We start from the raw sequence: 24,904 nt of genomic DNA on the forward strand, positions 1-24,904 counted from the left end.
TAAATCACAATAGTGCTGTTTTAACAATAGTGCTGTTATTTTAAAGGTCCCGTTTTTCCTGTTTTTTTGAAGCTTTGATTGTGTTTACAGTGTGCAATATAACATGTGTTCATGTTTCGAGTGTAAAAAAACAGTATTTTTCACACAATTTACTTATCTGTATACCGCCGTTTTCACTGTCCTAAAAACGGCTTGAGGATTTCCCTGTTCTATGAAGTCCCTCCTTCAGAAATACGTAACGAGTTCTGATTGTGCCAGCGGTTCCCGTGTTGTGATTCGACAGCAGCTTAGCGCACGTTGCCCGGAAAGGTCACGCCTCTTACCATAACGGGGAGATGCATGCGCTCAAAGTACAGCGTCCCTGGCCAAACAAAGGTGATTTGACTCCGGGATGAAAATAACAGCGTCTCGACGACATGGCGACAAACACACTACTAAAAACGCAACACTTCCTCTTCTCCACGTGGGAGAGCAACAAGACCACGCCCCCTTTTTTGCATATTCTTGTGGGCGGAGGTTAGTCAACAAACTGTTCTACTGATGTCATTAAAGCAGGATGTACAGGGATGTAGTCCAAACCGGCCGTTCCAAACCGGCCGTTCCAAACTGGCCGTTCGCTGTAGGCTTTGACAGGGAACTTCTGTTAAATAAAATATCTCGCTTGGCATTGAACTTTGAGCTTTATAATTTTACAGGTATTATTTATGCTCTAACAGCAACATTACACACTAACTAAAGTTTGAAAAATGGGATCACGAAGAACAGGACCTTTAATAATAACCTTATGAAACATTATCCCCAAACTTTTGAACGATGTATGTAAACACGATTTAAGAATTATTACGAAATAAGAAATAAATATTCTTTTTATATTTAATTCTATTAAATATTATAGATACTTTTTTAAAATTAATTTTTTCAATGCGATTAGTAAAAAGTTAACATACCATGATGATTGTTTTATATTTAGGCAATACTATACAAAAAGTAATAATACAGTATATCATTGTTTTATTTCATAAGAATGAGATTTTGTCATTATAGAGAATTGGGGGCAAATGTGCTATGTATGTGCAAATCATAAAAACTATATATCATAAATCATAAAACGATATATAATTTCCTTTTAGTAAAATATAACTTCTTATTTCTTTCTTTTGATTTTGTGGTGAAATATGAAATGATTATGTTCTTGACCGGATTTAGTGAGACAATATGAGACAATTTATGACCATATCAGAAAAGCTTGATACCATAGACCCCTTTGCTTAGTATCCAACTAAATGTATTACTTATAATTCATAACTTCATTCACATTTGAGTTCATACAGCAGTTTTTACCTCACATTCTTTGACATGTCAACTTTGTCCCGTCGTAAGGGATTAAAATATAGTACGAATATGAATTGCAAATTGTACAGATGCAAAATATGCAACTTTTATTGTTGTCTTTTTTTCCTTTTTTTTCCATGTCTTTCTCTGTAGATCATTCAGAGGGGGAAACGGTCTGAGATTCAGGCTGAGTATGAGTTTGTTTGGCCTCAGAATCAGAGTAGTGAGCTACCGTCCCCTACCTCAACACAACACACACCCGCCACACAGCATTCACACACCACCTCTCAGCACGGCGCAGTAGCCCAGACTGACATCAGCTCCTATCCGCTGTGGGTAAGAGCATAACGTTACCTTTACAAGTACCTATCATACAATATTGATATGTTTTACGGTGCTTTTTCATTATTCCTGTCCTCATCTGTAACACATACACACAATATCGTCTGCTGCAGCATGCCAAAACAACACAGTGTTAAAAAATAATGATGGAATGTTGGAATCTAGGATGAGAAATGCAAAAAAGCTGAAAAATCCCTTAAAAATGCTTATTCAGTAATCACACAGTTATTTAACATTGCTGTGGTACTGAAATTTCTAATGGGCAATAACTGTAAGTGACACGTAAGCTATAATGCAAGTCTCTAGCACCACCAACTGGTGAAGCTCATTTATGCAACCTGCTTGGTTTTATAGCCACAAACTTATAAACTTTTCTTTTAACTATAAGCATATGCTAATTATACATAAAGGCAAAACCCTTTTCTGCAGAAAACCGTCAGACATTTATACAGTATAATAAAATTATTACCATTCTTATAGAGGTAATTACTATTTTTGAATAGAAACTTGCAGTTTCCATCATTTCAAATGACAGTTGTTGTGCATGTGGGTTGGTGGCGTGTTTAGAAGTCAAGATCAGCGTTCTCTTTGACAAGTGACGATTCACCAGAGAAGGATCCTGAGGTGGGAATGGCCCCAGGGGTCCCGGAGAGTGCAGAGGTAGAGACAGACATCCAAAACTACTCTTCACTTAGGAGGGAATCCAGAGCATCATCACTTCCTGGATGGAAGAGTGTTGACCGTCTGGACAACACTAGTAAGAATATATACAAAACGCACACTGTTCATCATTGGTCTTGCACCAGAACAAAACTTCATACATCTACACAGTTAAATTGTTGATTCATTGCAAGATTTAAAGGTATATTTCATGCAAAAAAGATAATTATTTCAATATTGACTCACCCTGGCCTGATCATGCTGATTTTCTTTATTCTTAACACAAAGATGTATTGAAGAATTTTTCAAATGTTTTATACAATAACAGTCAATGGGGTTCAAAACCATCAATATTGGACTCAAGACTGAGACATTTTGCAAAATGCCTTTTGTGTTCCACAGAATTCAGTAAAAGTAAAGTAAAGTATTTTCATTTTTATATGAACTATATGTGTTCATATGTGTATTATATGTGTTTAATTTTTTTGAGTGTCAACCAAACCATAATTGCAAAAATAATTTCACTTCTGGTTGATATTGAAAAAATTACACTGACACAAAATGACCACCTTTTTATAATTTTGACGTTTTCTCATTTTCTGTTTGTGTATGTGGTGCACACACACACATCCTCTATATTTGTCTGTCCAGGTGTTTGTCTCTTTCCACAGGTGCATCTTCAGTCCTGCAATCCCCTGATGGTAACTGGATTGCCCTGCAGAGCTCCCAGCATTCCCGGCCCAGTCTGCTGACCAAGCGCAAGAGCCTTGTTTTCAGCGTGCTGGAGAAAGAATCAGGCATTGTGTCAGCGTATGACGGAATGGGCTCTGATTCAGACCCCGAGGACCAGGGGGGCTGGGGGGCTGCCCTGTTACAGTTTCACAGACGTCTCTCTGACGAAACTTATTACACTGACTCTCAACTTGACCCAGAATGGACGTACACTCAACACCCACCTATCACCTCACCCTCCTCGGGTCAGTACACCAATACTGAGACCCTCAATTCAGACTCAGAGACGTCTCCTGCCCCGTCCACTCGAGCAAGCAGACCAGCCCACAGTACGCACCAGAGGAAAAAAGGGCTGCCTGAAGCACACCTGCATCCTCCCTACAGACATCCCACAAGCAGTGTAGCTTCACCTCTACTGAGGCCAGAGGTTCTTGATGTGAACTTTAACCCCCGTCTGGAAGGGGACAGTAGTGACGGGGAGGAGCGGAGTGAACAGATCAAAAGGTCAAGGAGGCGCAGAAAGAGCAAACGCGAGACATCAGAGCACAGTCGAGCACATAATGCACTGTACAGCTCTGCCACAGTGGTAAGAGAAACAGCAGCGCCACAGTTCACCTAAAAGTGAAAATTCTATCACAATTATTCATAATTTATCTTTGGCTACATTATAATGACTTCCTAATTCGGAATATGATCAAAGATTGCATATGTGGACGTGTTCTGAGAAATTAGCCTTTGAAAAATTATATTTTAACTACCAGTACGTTTAAATGAACAAAATGACTGAACGGAATTCAATGTCGTCAAGTCAGGAAAATTAATCTACAGTTGTTCAGTATCTACAGTTAATCTATCACTGCTGCTTATGGGTGAAGTTACACACAACGCAACATGTATAAAGAGAGTTTATTTTATTATAGCCCGCGTTTTACAACTGAGCAAACACAGACGAATCATTCATAAACAGCCATCACTACTTACGTGCCACAGCGCTTAGCCTCTTTGTGCGGTTTTGCTTCTCTGCCTTGGTTATTGGTTATGACACAATAAATTATTCTTTTCATCACATACTGCCACAGCAAAAACTGTACATTTCAACCAGTTTCAGAAAATTGTTTGGTGCGATACGATTCCAAATTTAGGGGGGCCTGTTTCAATTTCTTTAGCTTAATGTGTTTTTTCAAGGCATTACTGTTACATTCTTGAGATTTCCTAGAAAAAAAAATGTTTAATACTCTTCTCTTTCCATCTGGATAAATGCTGTCATCACCTCCTCTGTATATAAAAATTTTATTTAAAAAATTGCATTACATTTACATTAAGTATCTTGTACTGAGAAATTTTGCAGTCATTTGGAGCATTCACATACAATGAAAGCCAAAATTATTTTATTTTATTTTTTGGAAAGGCTGTATTGCAATTTTTATTTGATTAATTTATCAAATCTTTTTCTCTTTTTCAGAGAAAATATTTAATCATTCTTAAAACGAGACAGATTTACCTGAGAAACTCATTTTTATTATATTAAATTGAAGATATTACAATTAATTTGTTTGCTTTGACAGATAGTATTTTCCTTGTTATAAGTATATATTTTAATACATTTAATTCCAGTTATTCTCAGAAAACAACATTTAATTTATAGTATATGACTGAAAGGTGATGGTATGTTACTTATTATTTGTCATCATTTTAGATACTAAATGAGAGTGACAATTTGATCAAGAGTTGCAGCAACAGAGACAGAAAGTATCAAATTAATAAAATCTTTTTGGGAAATGTGAATTTGAAAGTGGTTTGATTTGATTCCAGTAGGTGGCACTGCAGGGCAGGGTTTGTGCTTTTATTGGCATAAATGGTGTGAACATCCTTCAACTTTTTTATCTTTATTTTATATTTATAATTTTTTTCTCTTTCATAATTTTTATCAATCTCTCTCTCTGCTCCTCAACTCTCCCTCTCTTTTATATATCTCAGGAGAACAGTGCTGTCCTCCTCAACGCCATGATGATTCGCCGCCAACAGAGCCAGGAGAACCCAGTTCCTCTGAATTACCAGAATCCAGACACTGTGACCCCTCCTGAACTTTTGACCTCTGACGCCATGACCCCTGAACCTGACTATCGGAACACAGTGGCTCACAACTCCAGTGCTGCCAGCCCACTGATGCGGAGCCTATCAGGGGCCGGCAAACCAGGGTTCAACCTTCAGGGCCCTTTACTCAGGGGCTCCTCTGTAAATGAAACCCTGGAACAAGAACTGAGATCCAAACTCAGTGAGCTGGTTGACCAAGTCAGCGAGAGGGATGTAATGTCATGTAATTTTGAACCAATCAGGGAAGTCGGCGACAAGCAAGAGGACAGGGTATGGGAAAAAGAAAGTGAGAAACCGAGACCTATGGAGAGGCACGAGAGCAAACGAGACAAGAGGGAAGGGAAATTGAGGGAAATCGAGAAGCTGAATGAAAGACAAACAGTTAGAGAGATGGACACAAGTGATGCAGTGAGACAGGTAAATATAGAGAGAGAATTGAAGAAAGAGAGGGAGCGACAGAACGAAATCAAAAGACAAGTAGAAAGAGAGCGAGAAAGACAGAGAGAGCTGGAGAAACAAATCGAGTTGGACAGAGAAAGACAGCGAGAGATCGAGGTGCAGGTTGTGAGGAAACAGGAAAGACAGAAAGAAATGGAGAAACAACTGAAACAAGAGCAAGAGAGACAATCAGAGATCGAGCGAGAGATAGAAACGAAAAGGAAAAGCATACGCATGGAAAAAGAGAAATTAGAGCCTAAAGTGAGAGTGAAATCCAAAGAAGAAGATAAACAGGAAATGGCCTGTGAAACTGTGGGAGCATCAGGTAGAGTAATGAAGCAAAATAACAGTTTAGAGGAAGACAACGAAATAGAGAAGGAAAAAGTGAAGAGAATATCACCACAGAGAAGCAAATCAGAAACAGAGAAGGAAAAACAAGAACAACTTGAGACAAAGACAACACGGTCTTCAACTACATCTCCAGACAGCATCCCCTGTGGTCCGGAGGAGCCACTGTCTCCATCAGAGGTAAGCACTGGTTCCAGCCAGTTCCACAAAAAGTTCTCTCTAAAAGTTCCTCTCCTACATATTTCACCCAGGCTTTGTTCTAAACCACAGTGAGCTGCCTAACTGGACTCTTTTGACTTACTGACAGTTTAACCAACTTTAACTACCTTGATCAACATGACTCTCTTCAAACTGTTGCTCGACCATGAAATTAGCTGACCTGAAAGAGAAAATTAACAATACATAGATGCCTTATTGGCCACTTTGGCCCATTGCTGCATTATGTCAACAAATCTGTCATATTGGACCGGCCAAGACTACCCTAAACAATACAAGTAAACGGAAGAGCTGTGGTTTTTCTGGATAAAAAGCACAATACATTTACATTTCTCAAACACTTTTGATTTTATGGTTTAGGTAGAGTACCAAATTTTTTGGTCTCCAATTACTTAGAATCTTGATATTTAGACTTTTGCTCAAAACTCATGCTTGTCAAACATAGATTTGGCAAATTTTTCTTGGTCATTAAAGGGATAGTACACCTAAAAATGAAAATTCTGTGATCATTTACTCCCCCTAAAGATGAAAGAAGATTCTATTTGATCTAGCAGGTAGGAAATATACAGAAATTGAAAGTTATCAAACACTTCACAGTCTTCACTGCATAAATTATAAATTAAATATAAATTAATCTTTATTAAAGCTACAAAAGTTCAGTTAACCCTCTCGAGTCGGCGGTCGCGCTGGCGCAGTCGGATCTCTTTTTTTCTTATCAGTGCCAAAGAGACTCAAATAACTCTGTCGTTTTTTATCATTCAGGCAAGTGTTATACATCATTATAATCTGTTAAGCTGTTTTTGTGTACAGTCACAATAAAAACAAATTGTTGTGTAATAACAATTTTTGTGTAAAAATAAAGAAAACACACATGATGCGCGATCTGCAGCCTCTCTCTCAAAGACGTTCATTCAGATAGTCTTCAGAAAATGACCTCTAGCTAAGTGAATACTTGTCTCACAAACATGAGACAAAAGTCTAAATAAACGCTGAAATGTCAGGTTTTAAACACTGTAAACCAAATCAAAAACAAATATTGTTTGTTTATGTAATCTGTTTGAAAGCTGAGAGATGTTAGTCGTTCCTGAGCGGCTCATTATACACTAATGCGACCACGCCCACGGATCGCGCGTTCTATTGAGATTCAAATACTGAGGCTCCGATGTCAAATGTCAGAGCATGTCAAAACTTCTAAAGGGCCCCAAAACAGCTCAGACTCCTAGGGGTTAAGAGCAGTGAGCAGGGGCGGACTGGCCATCTGTGTGATCTGGAGAATCACAGAATGGCCGGTACTCCAGTACGGCCGGCGGGCCGGCCCACCACCCGCCACGCACGCAGTCATCACCTGTTTTTTTTCCCCCACTAATCTGTTTCACACTCCAGTATTGTAAGTGGCAGCAATGCACCTTTAAGTTGGATGCCAGCTGCATTGGCCGTGGCCATAGAAATCCATAATAAAGGCTAATGTCTTACGGCGGAGTCACTAACGTCATCACCGGCCATCTTGTCACAGGCAGGGTTCTGTGGTACCTGATGTAAGGCGAGTGATCTGCATGAACACAAATACTCTTATCTCACTGAAATCTAGACGGATTTACAAATGCGTTATTAACGCGGCTATAATTATGGATGCTTGAACAAATTATGAATAATTTTTCATAAGTATGCAGTGTCATAACGACATCTCTGACGTTTATAACAAACCAAACAGTTTGAAAATCGGTAGAAAATTGAGCAAGTTATGGTTATTTTAAAAGTGCAAGCACCATGAAAACAATGTAACGAGTGAGCTAGCTGCCTGTGACAAGATGGCCGCCAGGCGTGGACGTCAACCTCCATTGGCCAGCAGCGCGGACGAGACATCTAGCCTTTATTATGGATATATATGGCCGTGGCCGCCAAGTAAGGAGAAGAAGAAGGGGAAGAGTAGAAAGAAACCAACAGAAAAGACGTTAGATAGATAGACATTTAGATAGAACAGTGTTTCCCAACCGGGGTGCCCAGGGTGCCGTCTGACGAGAGCAGGGGAGCCATGTAAAAGTCCTTCAAATATATATATATATATTTTTTTCAAATTTTTCAAATAATTCTCTCTTTGTAAACTTTGTTTAATGCATGCGAGTGCTGCCGTATGTTCGAATATGACCAGTCATTTTCGCCGTCATCACCCGGGTGTAGTGCCAGAAGACGCAAATGAGAAGTCGCGCGCGCTGTGAGAAAATTTGTCTCTGTGTACTCACCCGAAAGCGCGCACACGTCTCACAGCGCACAAATATTGAGTTCTCTTTCAAGTCTTGCTCTTGAACGGACAAACTCACACAAAAAGTATGTCCATCTTGATGAGTATTCTAGCAGACATAGTCTGTATGCCTTAAGTAAACTTTATACAGTCGAGAAAGACGACGCATATCCGTGCATTAGGTCTTAAAGGGGCAGTAGCCTTTACTGCTGTCTGTTTAATGTCAAACAACAAAAGACAAGAACATCACTCACTGCTTTTGATTGAATAGCTTTTGTAAGTTTAATAGGATTAATCTTTAATTTATACAGTCAAATATGCAATGTTATTTTACATTTTATCAATTTCTGTACCTGAAAACTAATGTTAGACGTACCTGAAAAACCTGAAAAACATAGTTTATTTTATTAGTATCTTAATAGTAGCTCAATAGTATTTATTTGTGCTGCTGCTTGTATTTGAAATAATTTTTTCTTATCATTTTCTTTATTTTTATTTGACAGTAGTCATTTTTTCCCTGAACATAGCAAATACTGAACCGTACCGAAACTGTGAACCTAAAACCGTGATACAAACCGAACCGTGAGCAATCTGTACCGTTATACACCTAGGGTAACGTATGCGAGGGGGTGCCACAAAATGGAGAATTTTCAAAGGGTGCCTTGACTGAAAAAAGGTTGAGAAACACTGAGATAGAAAAATGAAAAAATTCAGTGCATGCGTTAACATGCTAATTTTGACAGCCCATATATATATATATATATATATATATATATATATATATATATATATATATATATATATATATATATACTGTATATATATATATATATATATATATATATATATATATATATATATATATATATATATATATATGCACAAATACATAAATGCATGCATAAATGAGTACATTTCGTTAATATGGATTATTAATCTATAATAAGATTTTCTTATCAAAGTGATAAAATGTTGTTGCAAAAATGAGTACAACCTTGTGAAAATTACAAAAATAAAACAAAATATTTCTGGTGCAAGTTAAAGGCTATTTTTGATCAACAGGTGAATATGTTGAACCAAAACATTAATAAATGATAAGTAATTGCTCAAAAATTAAAAGTGTTATTTAGGCCATGAATGATTCTCAGACTTGAGAACCACTTGAGAGAGAATTGTCAGAAGACTTGTTTCGTTACACAAAATAGGACAATGGTACAAGAGCATCTCCAATACAATGTTTTAAGTGTGAAAATATAGCAAAAATAATACATAAACTTGAATTTAATACATAAACTTGAATTCAGGCCTTCGCTTTTAGCTTTCATTTTGTGATTAATAATTTTTTGTAACTTATTGTAATCCATATTCTGGTCTCATTAGACCAAATCAATCATTTTGGATCTAACAGCATCTAAAATATATGCCATTGCAAGTGGGATGAGTACAGTGAGCAGTGTCTGGTCCCCACAGTGAAGTACGTTAGTAAAGAGGTTCTTATATTGGGAAGTGCTGAAGGAGTGGGGGAGTTGTGCTTAATCAATGTTGAATTTACACACCATTGTGTGATGTCATACAAAATCATGAAACAAAAGTTGCTATTTTCTCCTTATTCTCCGTGTTATTGAGCACTTTTTCAATAACACTTTTTTACATGACCTTAACACTAATGCACTAAGCACCTGTTGGGGATTTTGAAGAGATTTGAGCTCCCCATCAAACATCAGGGCATTCATGGAGGTCAACATCCAGGTGTTAAACAGAATAGATGTGAAAATTTGTCGTGAACTTGTACAAACAAAGCCAAGAAGGGTCAGAGCAATATACTTAGTTATGGAGGACATACCTTACTAGAATATTAAACGTTTCTTGAATTTAATCAAGGGTGTACTCATTTTTGCAATCCTTCTTTTAAACACAATTTGCTAATCTACTTATTTTACAGATATTGATGACATTTTCCCCTGTTTTTATTAAGTGTATGTTTAATAAATTTCAATGTTGTCACCTTTCCATAAATTGTAACCGTGATCATTAAGGAACAGAAAAATATCTTTATGTTCAGAGGGGGTGTGCTCATTTATGCTGAGTATATATAAATTATATATCAATTGGTGTATTGTGGTACAGGCACAGTATTTTTGTAAGAGCATGTAGGAGATTCACTTTGTTTTGGAATTGAGGCCCAATTTACTCTTTGATGTGAATGGGTAAATATAAAGGGAGTTCCTGCACCCAACTTTCCTTGCACATAGATGTTAAGTGATTACAAAAGCAGGATGAGTTTGTGAATCAACATTCTTTGTTGTCAACCAATCATAGCCCTACCTAAAACCTGAGGCTATTGATTGGTTGAAAGTGGTTCCAGGAACATCAAAGGATGTTGATGTCCTTTTTGTGTAAATTACAAGATGCCTTGTAAGAGACTGATCTCCTTCAGAAGATGACTGCTCCTCTAGAACTTTCCAGCTTTTTCTTAAACCCTCAAACATACATCTATGTTACTGATCAAACTTAGAATGAAGGTCTTCGCTCTCATTGGTGATGAGAAGAAGCCATGATCAAGCGCACACAGAAAAGCATGTCTGATGAAAGCCCAATTCTGTGTTGCTACCACAGACTTGCATCGGTGCATGAGGCATGAACAAGCCTGCAAAATTAATATAGAACCTCTCTAGATGGTGTGAGGGGTATGCACACAATAAGGGAGGTACTGTCTTCCTCTATGGATCCTCTTCGCCTTGCATCTTGTCCTGTCCTTTCATTTTCAGCCTGCTTCTTGTACATTAAGTTAAAGGAATAGTTAATACAAAAATGACAATTATTTCATCATTTACTATACCTCATGTTGTTCCAAACCAGTATGACTTTCTTTGTTATGCAAAAAACACACAAAGAAATTGTCCATGCTTTTTTCCACACTCTTAAAAATAAAGGTTCTTTATTGGCATCCGTGGTTCCATGTAGAACTCACGGAGGAGTGACGGGAGCATAAAAGGAGGAGCGACGACAGTGCAAGAGGAGAGAGGTCCCCGCTCTCACGGTTCCTCGTCTCGCTGCTTGCCACATATGACAATGCTGCAAAAATACCCTTTTGGATCCTTATTTTTACAAGCTCATTCAACTACAGTGAATGGAGACTGAAGCTTTCTTGCTTCATAAATTAAACTAAAGCACCCCAGATTCACTTAAAATCTTGAAACATTCTCAGGTTATGTTTGTTACCCGATACTTCCTTGAGAGAGGAATGAGATGCTGCGTCATAGCTTGATGCTATGGGAACATTTGGTGGGCTGATGTCTGAAGCACATGTTTATAATGCAAAGCCACTTTGGCTGAGCATGAGGAAGTAGCAGAGTATGTCACTGAAACCATAAACACACCATACCAGCATGTCGCCAGATTCTAATTGTTTGAAGAAGACACACAGGCGTAGCGGAGGGTGTGGCACCCCTCTCAGGGAACCGGGTTACATACGTAACCTGAGACATTCCCTTTCAAGAACTCAACGCAGCATCATGGCTTTACACTATGGGAACTTTAATGCCAATGTCACCATGCCATGAGACTGCCCATAAGGCTGTTTTCTGCATAGACAGTTGTGAGCACAGGCTTAGACTGAATCAACCCTGAAGGACTTGAGACCCTGGGGTTGAAACCTCATCCAGACTATAAAACCTGATGAATGTGTTCAGAGAGGACCATCCGGCCGCAGTACAAACATCTTGCATGGATGCACCCCTAGCAAGAGCATTAGAAGATGCATCACTCCTAGTGGACTGGATCCTAACTCCTAGACGTGAAGCCATTCTCCATGAGCAAGATTGCATCAGTGATCCAATGTGAAATACACTGCTTGGTGACCACATTCTCTCTATTACCACCAAAGCAGACAGAATCTGAGAGGACTTACACCACTGGCCTGAGACTTTCATGCTCTTGCATCTCAGGAAAGAAAGAAAAGAAAGCCTGCAGGACCACAGACTGGTCAGCCATGGAATTAACTTTTGGAATATAGTCCAGTCTGGGGTGCAGTATAGCTTTGACATCACCTGGAGCAAGGTATAGACAGGAAGAGACTGACAGGGCCTGCAAATCTCTTACTCTTTTTTTGGTGAAATCAGTGCTAAAATAGGTTAATGCGGCCACATAAACCTTTAGTGGGTCAGCCCCGCTGACAATTGATATCAGGTCTGAGAACCACACTCGGCCCGGCCAGAATGGAGCCACTAGGAGAAGGTGGACTATTACTATTGGAGGAAAGGCATACAGATGCAGCCTCGGCTATGTCTGTACCATGGCGTCCAGCCCAGCTCCTCGAACACAACTGACTGAGAGGGCTGCTCTGCTGATTTACCCACCTGTGTGTCTGCATCAGTTCCTCAGTCTGGTCTGAAGAAATTACAGAGCAAGCTTCAAGATCCAGAATGGGGTCCTCAGAGTCATTGGAGAGGGCGAGAGAAAGGGCTTGATTGCCAGTCTCATGATCTAAGTCCGGCAACTCACCTGCATGAGCCCCATGACCATAGGGCCCAAGCCAAAGGGTGCAGGAGTTTGGCTTTCATTGAATAGGATCGGAGCATGTGGAGATTAAACTTGTCGCAATGAGTGCAGTCAGCCCCATCAAGGACTGACCTTGCATGCTCCTCACCCATGCAGATCACATAACATTGTGTGAGTCGTCACACGTATTGTATCGTGGGCACAGCGCCACACATCTCCTGTACTTATTTCCTGATATGATGGAATCTAACACACACACAAAGCAGAAATGACAAGCTCACACATGTGGCTTCTGAAGGCGAAGATTTATTGTTGGCATCTATTTATTGTTTCTGTGATATACTATGTTATGTCGTTATGTCATCATGCTCAGCCAATTGCAGATTGGCGTGTGTAAATACTTCGTACACCGGCTCAATTGAAGTGTAAAGCCATGACGCGGCATTGAGTTCCACTTAAAAGGGAACTGCTTTTCCTCTCCTTGGCAAGTTCATAAGAGAAGTAACAATTTGTGGTTCACAAATCCGACTAACATGTTTCTTAAGTTGAAGTCACTGATTATATGATCCAGCTTACCAAAGGGGAAGATTATCCATGAATATCAACTTTAATTTTAAACAACCTATGACCACGTTAATTATATTTTTATGGTGCATTTGCACCCTTTTGAACACACAGAACGAGTACAATCCTCAGGGCCTCTTTAATGTATTCCGCAAAAAAGAAAGAAATTCAAACATGTTTGGAATGGCATGAGGTTGAATAAATAATGACAATTTTCATTTTAGGGGTGAACTATCCCTTTTTACTGTCTTGTGTCTTTCATCTCTTTTATCTTTCCACTCCCATTTATTTTTGTCTCTGTCTTTTTCTCTCATTTGTTTTTTTTTGTCCCATCTCTCTCTCTCTCTCTCTCTCTCTCTCTCTCTCTCTCTCTCTCTCTCTCTCTCTCTCTCTCTCTCACTATCTCTCTCTCTCTCTCTCTCTCTCTCTTTGTGTGTGTCTCTGTGTCTCTTTCCACCCCTTCTTGTTGGTTCAGGAGGGTCTGAGTGATCGTACCCTACAGCAAAGGCTTCAGTTACTCTCCTCTCTCTTACAGCAGGTGAGATACATCATAAAAAGAAGATGCTGTAGAGCTGGAGAGTTTTCTCCTGAATCAAATGTGTAGTCTAGTATTCTCTAACTCATGACACTACAGAGTATGTTTGAGCCAGATACACAGTGGGGGAAATCTTTAGTTCCCTTTCAAAAGCTACACTCAATGCTGCATAGCTTATGCAAATGGGTAATGTCTTTGACATAACCAGCTGTGAAAATAGTGTGAAAACACGTCAATGAAATTGACCCGGAGGTATTTATAGCCTCGGCCGGTGACGTCATAGGCGCACCAGCTGCACAAGGCTATAAATAGATAAGCTTCAGCTGGAGAAAACCAGGTCTTTTTGTTTTCAGACCAACTCTGTGTTATGGTGTGATACAAAGTCTAGCCAGTGGCGTAAGTCAGAGCAACTGTTTGTTTGCCATGGGGGCCGTAACAGAGGTTCTGCCACCATCAAACAATGTCACATTGGGTCAGGGATGCTACTGCTCTTGCCTATGAGGTGCGCGGTCAAGCTTCACCTATAGGATTAAGGGCTCACTCCACCAGGGGAGTCGCCTCTTCTACTGCGTTAGCAAGGGGTGCTCCCTTACAAAGTGTTTGTGATGCGGCAGGTTGGTCCTCTCCGCACACATTCTTAAGACTTCATAGCTTGGATGCTCATGCCACTCTGGGCTCTCATGTCCTTGAGGCGACATCACAGGCTAATGCCTGAGGCTTCTTGTGTTCTTGTGCACACCTACACAACCGTAAGGGGTCCAGGCACCATCAAGCACGGCGGCGTGGGTATTCTCGTTCCCATTTGCATAAGCTTATGCAGCATTGAGTGTAGCTTTTGAAAGGGAACACTTGAGGTTACTTGACTGTAACCCTGTTCCCTGATAAAGCGGAACGAGATGCTGCATTGCTAGGCCGTGCTGATGATGCTTCAGGACTGGTCTTCAAACAAAGAAGATCTGGTTTGATCCAGCTGAAGCTCATCTATTTATGACGTCTATGACGTCACCGGCCGAGGCTATAAATACCTCCGGGTCAATTTCATTGACGTGTTTTCACACTATTTTCACAGCTGGTTATGTCAAAGACATTTCCCATTTGCATAAGCTTATGCAGCATCTCGTTCCGCTTTATCAGGGAACAGGGTTACAGTCAAGTAACCCCAAGTGATTTCTCTTTTATCTACAGTACATTGACATTTACATTTATGCATTTGGCAGATGCTTTTATCCAAAGCGACTTACATTGCATTCAAGGTACACATGTAGGGTTGATACTGAGAGCAGCACATAGTGTGTAACAATAGCCCTGCTCAGTTCTCTTCAATCTGTCAAAATCGAACATCTTTTTATTAGCATACTGTTCAAAAATGAGGGGCCTGCTAGGCTCAAAAGCCAAAGCCCACCTCGAAGTAGGCTACATGCATTGAACTTGAATCGATCCCTAAACTTCTGTTTGCGCCATTGCTTCGGCAATGCATCTGTCACTATCAATTAGTCAACCACCGCAATCCCGCTCCCGATGTTTTTTATATAAAAATTATTAATGTGATAACACAGGATTATTGTTTTTTGTAGAATTCTTTGATGAATAGAACATTTAAATTAACAGCATTTATTTGAAATTGAAGTATTTCAAACTTTAATAAATAATAATATTAAAAATAAATTAAAATGAAATCATTGGATACAATAGACAAGGACACATCCTGTTAGGTTGAACAAAAACCTGTACAGAAATTAGATTTTCATATCATGGCTCATTTTCATACTGTAAATGTTGTGTTAAAAATAGTTTATCAGACATAGTTGCCTATATGTACGTTTTCTATCAACATGAGCTTTGAAATTTGCCTATTAAGATAGCACTTTTCCTTATTAAAAGACAGTGCCTTTTGGGCAAGCATAAACATATTAGAAATGTACTCTTTTTATTTTAATATTTATGTTAATATTTTAATATAGTATGAATGTGGTTTTCAGTACTTCTTAACTTAGATTTATTCAGTGCTGCACGCTTACCTGTTTTCTACATATTCCCTCAGATGTCCGTTTTTACACACACACACACACACACACAGCCCCTTTGAGAGCCACACAAGCTCTGAGGACTGAGTTTGGATCAATTATTTCTGTGATCAAAGCATAGACCAACCCAACCATTAATTGATTCCTGAAGTATTCATTACTGAACCCCACTGCTCTTCTCTTTCTTCTTGTCTCTTTTATTCTCACTTTCTCATCTTGAAAAGTCATTTTAACTCTTCATATTACCCTCTCATGTGTGCTTACTGTCTTACAAACACATGCACAAACATCAACATGTACATCTCATATTGATGACTTAGTTCTCTTGATGATGAACTTATTGACAAGAACTAATGTACTTCTCATCCCCGTTCTTTCCTCGTCGTGCAATGACGTGTGTTCTGATGTTAGTATGAGAGTTTATGAATGTTCAAATATTTCACGTCACATTCTCAGGCACATTGTGTTTTGACCCAGTATCTCTTATAGAAATAGTTCTCTCAATTTAATATTCTGCCTTCATTTTCTCACCAACATGTCGTCACAAACCTGGATGCTATACTTTTTTTGTGGGGGGATTTGAACAACATGAGGGTGATTTACCGAAGGAATTAATAATTTCTTTAATATTCAAATGTGTATGTTGATGAGTGTGTGTTACCCCTTAATGATGACTTTTCATCTCTGACGCGTTAGAGCATCTCTCATCCACGTACGTTCACGTTACACTCTTCTTCTCCCATAATCCTCTTATCCTGTTCATTGATTAAACAGCTTGTGCATGACAAGCAATACATCCATGCTTAATTGGGAGTGAGATCTTGGGTAGCTATGTGGAAGTTGTAATCCACCCAACATTTGAATTTTTCAATGTTTTTTTTTATACTTTGTTAATAAATGGTTTTATGCCTTTTATGTAAATTTCAAGAGCACCTGATGCATTTGAATTTCTTCTGTTTTTCATATTTGTTTATTAGTGGTTTTCTCTTCTGTTTTATGTGTACTCTCATGTATATGGAGCAGAAGAACTCAGCCGCATCTTTATGCAGCATCACCACAGAGGTTCTAAAGGTTCTAAATGCTACAGAGGAATTGCTTGGAGAGGCAGAAGGCAAAGTTCATGACCCTTCTCCTGCTGGCACACCCATGTCCTCAGGTCCAGGAACCAGGAAGCTAGACCAGCACCTCACTAAGATGGAGGAAAATGTAAGATTTATTACTGGAAAATGTTCTAATGTTGTTGTTGTTTTGTTTTTTGTTTTTTTATGAAGAGGAGAAATTTAAGATCTTTTATTTAAAGACAAACGATAATTGTGACCAGTGAAACCACACAACTGAATTTACCTTTTAAAAAATAATGCTACAAATAAATAAAAATTATCTGTGCCATGCTGTTTGATCTAGTTTTCCCTTGTCTGTCTTATTCAATGCACCTGTCGCTCATTAATCCTCGTTTGGTTGGGATTTATAGTCCCATGTTTCCTGAGTTAATTTGTCCTGTCTTGATGTTGTTTTGTGAAGTATTGTGAAGCCTTTTTCCCTGTATTTCCCTGAGTAAGTTTGATTAAAGACTGTTCTCCTATTCGTCTTTGTGAGCTCTCTACCCTTACAATGTGTGACAGAAGAGAGGACCATGACAGTGTTTATTTTTGCAGCGTTTTTTCTTGTTTGTTTTTCACCTCCATCACAATGGCCTCTCCCTCAGTCCAGTTATTGTGCCTGGAGCAGAAGGACCGCTCCCTGTAAATTCACACCAGGGATTTTATAGAGTTGGTGAATCTGACGCACTACCCACTCCCTGGCAGGTTTGGTTGCACTAACTGGACTGCACGCTCTGCATGTTTCACATCTCAAGCCTTAGCGAGCAGTCCGGGTAGTGCAAGCAAACCTGCTAGGGAGCGGTCTCCAGAATGATTTTGCCGCATATGTGGAGTGGGTGCTGGTAAGCAACAACTCGGCATTCATCACCGGCCTAGCGGAGCCTACCAGCACCCCCTTTTAGTTCACCTTTTAATTAATTAGCTCAATAGTTGGTTTAGTATTTATTGTCCCATGTTTCCTGAGTTCATTTGTCTTGTTTTGATGTTGTTTCATGAAGTGTTGTGAAGCCTGTCTCCCTGTATTTCCCTGAGTAAGTTTTATTAAAGACTGTTCTCCTAGTTTATTTGTCTTCCTGAGCACTCTACCCTTATAACAAAAATGCAGCAAATTTTGGCTCGCACTTCTATAACTGAAGCTGAATTTCTTTTCTCGTGTAACACGTCAGCCAATCTCCCACCGGTTAAATGCCCTCTGTGTTTGCCTACTAGAGTAGCCATGCCCCAAACTCTTGATATACAGTAGGCCTACTGTGCAAAAATCTTAGGCATGTTAGTATTTTCACCAAAAACAAAATGGTTTTAGGCCACTTATTATACTTTTTTTAATATAAATTACTGGCTTAAAACTTTTTTTTGTTTTGGTGAAGATATTAAGGTGCCTAAGACTTTTGCACAGTACTGTAGGTTGAGCTGGAAATAGGATTTACAGATCTGAGCAGGCCAAAAACCTAAACAGAAATTCGATTTTTAAACTGATTTTTAATCTGGTTTTCCTGCTGTTAATAACCCATTTTATTGTTCATTTACTACTATTAGTATGCTATTCGTGGGTTTATCTCCTCTAGAAGTGTACAAATTTAGCCTTCCAGGCACCATCAAAACATTGAGAAATCTTCTAAATCAAAAAAATCTCAAATCTCATCATTCAGCTCTCACATTCATCTGTGAAATTCTGATGGTTTCTGTGATCTTAGTTTTTGATCATGTGATCTGTGTGCAGGTGTATTTGGCTGCAGGTGCTGTGTACAGCCTGGAAGGGGCGCTGAGTGACTTAGAAGATTGTGCACGCAGCATCAGCAGCTCCACCACAGAGACTGAACTGGCCTTCCTGGAAGACCAGGTGGCTACCGCTGCCGCCCAGGTGCAGCAGTCCGAGCTCCAGGTGCGTACTTGCTATGTGCTATCGATACAGTATAAGAGACTTCAAGTGTAAATTTAGAAGTTTATCTGTTATCTGCAGATCTCAGATATTGAGGCGAGAATATCAGCCCTCAAAACTGCAGGTCTGAATGTATCTGCATGCACACGGTTTTCCAAGTACAAATCTAATCCCATGGTGAGTTTCCTCTGCACCTTACACTTAAGTTTGAACTTTAAAACAAGCAGTATACATGCACAATTGTTATAACTGTAATGGTTTTGCTGCATTATTTTAGACTTAAAGCATATTAGTGATGTAATATTTTTCCTGCATCAGTCCCAGACGCTGGACTCTTCTCGTCATCAAAGGAGAAAGCTGCCTGCTCCTCCTCTCAGAAGTCTGTCATCAGGTATGAACACACATATACTACACTTTGAAAGGATTTATTGACTCACCTTCATGTTTTAACTCATATTAAGATGCTAGTGCAGAATATCCAATGTGGACTCCAAATAGGCAATAGAATTCTTGCCAAGAAACAGACCACAGCTTTCTGTATTCAGTTATACTATGACACAAAACATATTGTGCCTGGTTTCTTGTTAATGATGTGATCCATCAGTGGTTCTCACGTGTGCAACACATTTTGACTTGCGATGTTTGAATTTAGTGAGATTTCAGCGCTAATGGCATAAGGGACACCATTTCTTTAAACTTTATCTCTTTCTATTTATGGATTCTTTGGAACGTTCTTAATAAATGTGTTGACTGGAAACATAATCAATATATATTTATAAAAACAAGATTCCTCATTTATGGAAAGTGCAGGGAATTTTTTTAATTAACATTTTAAATTAACTAAATGAATACATTTTATAGTGATTGAATAAATAACATTGGGGGGGGACTAAAACTAGCAGAATTTAAAAAAGATCTCTATAGTTAATACATGTCTTTCTAGTTATGTCCTGCTTTAAATTTGCTCTAATATTTAATCAGGTAGATATTGCACATAAAATTGCATTGTCTACAGCCTGTTTTCAAGCCATAATGACATTCGATTTGTCAGTGAATTGTTCTGTGCAGTTCTTGTCAATGAATGGGTCAAACCAGTTCACAAAAAGTCTGAATCAGCCATTAATAAACAAACATACAAAAGTTATTTAGGGACTTATGAATTGTATGAATGACAGACATTACATTCTGTTTGGAGTCATGTCTTACCATCCCTTTTCAAGCACTATAGTCAAGTCACCTTTTTTTTTATAGCGCTAACAAATGAAATTGTTTCAAAGCAGCTTCACAATGTTAAACAGGAAAGTAACAGAATTAAATAAAATATGAGACTATGTATGTAAACCTTTGCGAATCTATTCTTTTTCAATAGTAACACGATGCATAAATCCTACATGTCTTATAGGTGCAGTACTCTGTGTACTGTATGTGTGAGCACATCGTATGAACCTGCTAAAATCCCACAGGCAACAATTTCATGTGGTTCAGAAAAAAAGAGAAGCTTTTTCTTCCACTGACGTTGAGGATGGGGAAAAAAATCTATTTTCACACCTAGTGACATTACACATTTTGATTTGAAAAGAAAGGTGGAATGAGCAACCAGTGAAAAGGTGCAAGACTTAATGCACCATGTAGATACACTGGGAGAAGAAAAGAGGGTCCATTAGAGAAGAAACAGAGAGTCGGCCAGCAGTATTATCTTTTTTCCTCTCCCCTTCTGCTTAATCTTCGTACTAATTAACAGGGTTTCTGTTTAGAGCTGGCCATTGATATGACCATGATTCATCTTGATTTCTTTATTTCACATTAGCTGTAGCTTCAAAGGACAAGCTTACTTATTCCAGTTCTCCTCACACAAACTTACCAGTAGAAGGAGACGGTAACAGCTTAAACAAAGCCTGAAGTGGTTCTTTAGTCATGTCGCATGTTGTAGCACTGCAGAATCCAAGTCAATACATCAGAAAGCTGTGTTGTATGTTGACATTAAAGTTCACCAAAAAACGAACATTCTGTTGTTGTTAACTCATCCCTGTCATTTAAAATTGGTATGATTTTTTATGTGGAACAAAAAAGATTATGTTTTACGTTCATGCTGCCCTTTCCATGCAGTGAGCAGATGCTGTGTACAATTCTTAAAATAAAATAAAAAGTATAGGCACAAAAGTATTTTGTACAAATGCCATCAATTCGATTATTAATTAGTAAAGGAGGATTATCTAAATAAATTAATTTTACTTCTGAAATTTAAAGTGCTCATCACATAAAAGGTCTACTTAAGGTGTATATATATTTATATGTCAGGCATAACATTATGACAGGTGAAGTGAATAAGTTAGTGGGATATATTAGGCAGCAAGTAAACATTTTGTCCTCAAAGTTGAAGTGTTACAAGCAGGAAAAGTGGGCAGTGGTCAGTATCTATCAAAAGTGGTCCAAGGAAGGAATAGTGGTGAACACCATCATGGGCGGCCAAGGCTCATTGATGCAAGTGGGGTGCGAAGGCTGGCCTGTGTGGAGCTACTTTACAGACAAGCTACTTTAGCTCAAATTGTTCAAGAAGTTAATGCTGGTTCTGATAGAAAGGTTTCAGAGTACACAGCGCATCAAAGTTTGTTGCATAAGGGGCTGCAACAAAAATATTAGGAAGGTGGTCATAATGTTATGCCTGATCGGTGTGTATATATATATAGGGTGGGGTGTAGGGTGTCCCGTTTGACATTTTAGGTTTCAGAAAAGTGCTCGCAAGTAGGGCTGCACGATAATGGTTAAAGTGGTAATCACGATTATTTCGCTCAAAATTTTGAATCACGATTATAAATCGATTATTACATAATTCTCTTTAAATATATATATATATATATATACATACACAAAATTGCATAATTATCAAAAACTAATAATTATAAAAGTAATAAGTAATGTAATAATGGCAATTTCACATGTCACTATATGTCAAGAATCATGTTTGGATTTATTACAGTTCATAAAAGAAGATTCGTTTGCAGATTTAGTTGCATCAAACGGCCGGAATACACTAGAGCCGCGTTTCCACCACAGGAACTTTTCCCAGGAACTAGGAACTTTGGGGTGGTGTGTTTCGACCGCATGCAGGAACCAGGGTCTAAATGAAGTTCCGGGTAAATATTTCCCCCTCCAAACGACCCTGCTCACGAGGTGATACTTTTTCAAAGTTCCGGAACTCTCGGGGGTGGGACTTGGGCGCTGAACATGCTGATCGGTTGAGCTCACGCAGCATTTTATTTCAACCGGCATTTTTAAAAGTCATGCGAGGTTCGTTCTGCGTTCAGTAAATATCAGTCTTGCTCTTTCTGTCCGATGGCGTGCGTTGTCTCAGCAATCGCACTGTCAATGTCCGTAATAGCTGATAATAACATTAAATCTAGCTTTATGAGCTTTCAGAATACGCTTTAGTATCAGTGCTTGTCTCTTTTCTGCCGTTTTGTTAATTACATATTTAGTAAACCACATAACTAGCAAAAGCAACGCTGCTTGCATCTCCTCCATACTTGTTATTGTTGCAGACAGTATCGCACAAAAATGATTACTGTCCGTCGCTGACTGGGAGGAGCAGCCGCGCGCAGTCCCACGTGTCTGGACTAATTTGCCTAATCTTCACGGTACTTTAGACCGCAGTGGAAACGCAGACAGTAGCAGGTCTGGGGGGAAAAAGTTCCTATAAAAAAACGAGGCTTAGTTGTAAAGCACTGGCTATATAACACATTCATTTCAAGCAGAACTTCACAATGAACATCGCTAAACTAACATACAGGTTTGTTGGTGTTGTCAGATCATCAGCCCATTTTGCAGCATAGAGAGAGCGGGCGCATGGTTGCCATTCTGAGAAGATTAAGGAAAATAATAGGTAGAAAATCTGCACTGAAACAAGCTCTACAGCAGACTTCTACTCAGAGACAGTCAAACGCGAAAGTGCGGACTCGTTGAAAGATGAGTGTTTAGGGTGCCTTTTGGAACAGGGCCAAACTGAAGTCTGGTAGCTCTCCAGGAGCAGGGTTGAAGAACCCAGCTGTAAAGTGTTACTGATGATGTAAGGATTTTCCTTTTTGCGTGAACTATCCCTTTAAATGTACTGCTATTGGCTATGACATTAACAGGAACAGCTTATTCAAGATTCATGTAATTAGATTATGCGGAAGTAAATTTTTGTTCTGCGCTAAGAGAGCTAAATGTGAAACACATCTGCACATTAAGCCAATATATCATTATAAAAATATATTTCCATAAAAATGTGTTTTCTAAGAGGGTGTTTTGAATTCCTTCTACACAGAAAAGGAAGTCAAATCTGAGCCACAGGTGAGATCTATGAGGCCATGACAAGAGGATGTGACCTCTGTGATTCTCAGATAAGCTAAATGGCTAAATATCACACCGCTTGTGACTGCTAGGACCATCAGGCTGTTCCACACCAGTGCCTTGATCCAACTTCTGGTCCTCCAATTTGATCAGTTCTAATGCTACTTGTCGACCCCAGGCCTGATCACAACCCTTTGTAGGGTTGATATCACTTCTGACTCCAAGAACTCTACCAAACCCTGGAGCTCAACACCTCCGGTTTCCAGGGGACCTGATTCTCTCTCTCTCTCTCTCTCTCTCTCTCTCTCTCTCTCTCTCTCTCTCTCTCTCTCTCTCTCTCTCTCTCTCTCTCTCTCTCTCTCTCTTTCTCTCTCTCTCTCTGCCTTAATGGAGACCAAACTCCTACAATGAACCATCACAGAGGGTTGTAATTGTAGATTTAAACTCATGTAATTACTATATGTGTAACAATGAACAATGGTAAATGTTAACAATCTGGGATGTCACCTCTTTTTCTAACGTTTGCTGTGTTGTACATGTTTGAAATCTGTATGTCGGCAATGTGACTGAAAAAAAAAAACTCGGGATGACCAATGTGACCTTTATTTTATTATTTTGTTTTGCAAAGAAGCTGGAGCACATTTGGTAAAAGTTTTAAATGTGTGAAATGTCAATGTGAGAGTAAATACAAAATACCTGCAGGACCTGTTTGATTTTTATTGTCATGTTTCTATTCTTCTCATATACGGTGCGAATATCTCAGGTTTCTTTTTCCGATGGTCACTTTTGGAGTTGTTTCTTTAAGGCGCTGTATAAAAACTGTATTCAGCATCTTAAACAACTGTGAAATTTATCATTTAGTCTTTAATTTATTTTTGGAAAAAAATACCTTTCCATATAAGGAGTTTTTGAGTGTGTTTGCATGAATCATAAACCCTGTGTATTCTCATACTTGTGTTTGATTCAACCTCAGATATTGATCTCTTGAGGATGAACATCAAATCACTGCCATCTCCGTAAGAATAACACTGGTAATTTGTCCACAAGGGTTGTGGCCTTGTTGATTTCTTATTATTTTATTAAAACCCTAGTTTCTATTCTCAGAGCACTGCTTTAGTATTACAATCACCAAGACATGCATGTATATATTTTGGACATTGTCAAACCATATGTAATGTTACTGTGGTGCAAATTAGTTTGCAATTGATAATCCATAGGAATAGTAAATATAACCATTAGCAAATTGCTACAATAGCACAGTGTTACAACTGCACGCTTATAAGCCAAACCACCAGTGTGTTTGATCACAGCATTATGTTCCCACAGAGATAATATTTATGTTTTTTATAATGCTATTTAGCCTGGACAATTGTACCACAATACAAATCACATGAGCTTAAATTTGTCATTGGGTAATGTTATTCTTCTTTTTGAGCATATTATAAAGCAGGGATGTCCACCTCTTTATGCAGAATAACAGCTGTCATCAAATTCTGCATCATATTGACTAAGATGTGTGACATCTGCGATGTGTGATGTGTTCAGTCACACATATTGGCCCTTTTAGCTCTG

The 24,904-nt window shown here is 38.8% G+C and overlaps 1 protein-coding gene across 1 annotated transcript in view; it reads left to right on the forward strand.

The window, feature by feature from the left end:
- Nucleotides 1-23,353, forward strand: part of myripb (myosin VIIA and Rab interacting protein b) — a gene marked incomplete at both ends in the record, with an annotated part of 332,972 nt that extends 309,619 nt beyond the window's left edge. The window contains 10 exons of the mRNA XM_079805925.1: nucleotides 1,486-1,668; nucleotides 2,242-2,431; nucleotides 3,006-3,652; nucleotides 5,044-6,126; nucleotides 13,941-14,003; nucleotides 17,048-17,230; nucleotides 18,845-19,006; nucleotides 19,085-19,180; nucleotides 19,322-19,382; nucleotides 23,307-23,353. Of these exons, the coding sequence (XP_079662051.1) occupies nucleotides 1,486-1,668; nucleotides 2,242-2,431; nucleotides 3,006-3,652; nucleotides 5,044-6,126; nucleotides 13,941-14,003; nucleotides 17,048-17,230; nucleotides 18,845-19,006; nucleotides 19,085-19,180; nucleotides 19,322-19,382; nucleotides 23,307-23,353 (2,715 nt within the window). The remainder of the gene's footprint in view (nucleotides 1-1,485; nucleotides 1,669-2,241; nucleotides 2,432-3,005; nucleotides 3,653-5,043; nucleotides 6,127-13,940; nucleotides 14,004-17,047; nucleotides 17,231-18,844; nucleotides 19,007-19,084; nucleotides 19,181-19,321; nucleotides 19,383-23,306) is intronic.
- Between the last annotated feature and the right edge of the window lie 1,551 nt (nucleotides 23,354-24,904).

The sequence above is a fragment of the Gobio gobio genome (assembly GCF_949357685.1).
Source record: "Gobio gobio genome assembly, chromosome: 23".
Classification (NCBI taxonomy): Eukaryota; Metazoa; Chordata; class Actinopteri; order Cypriniformes; family Gobionidae; genus Gobio; species Gobio gobio.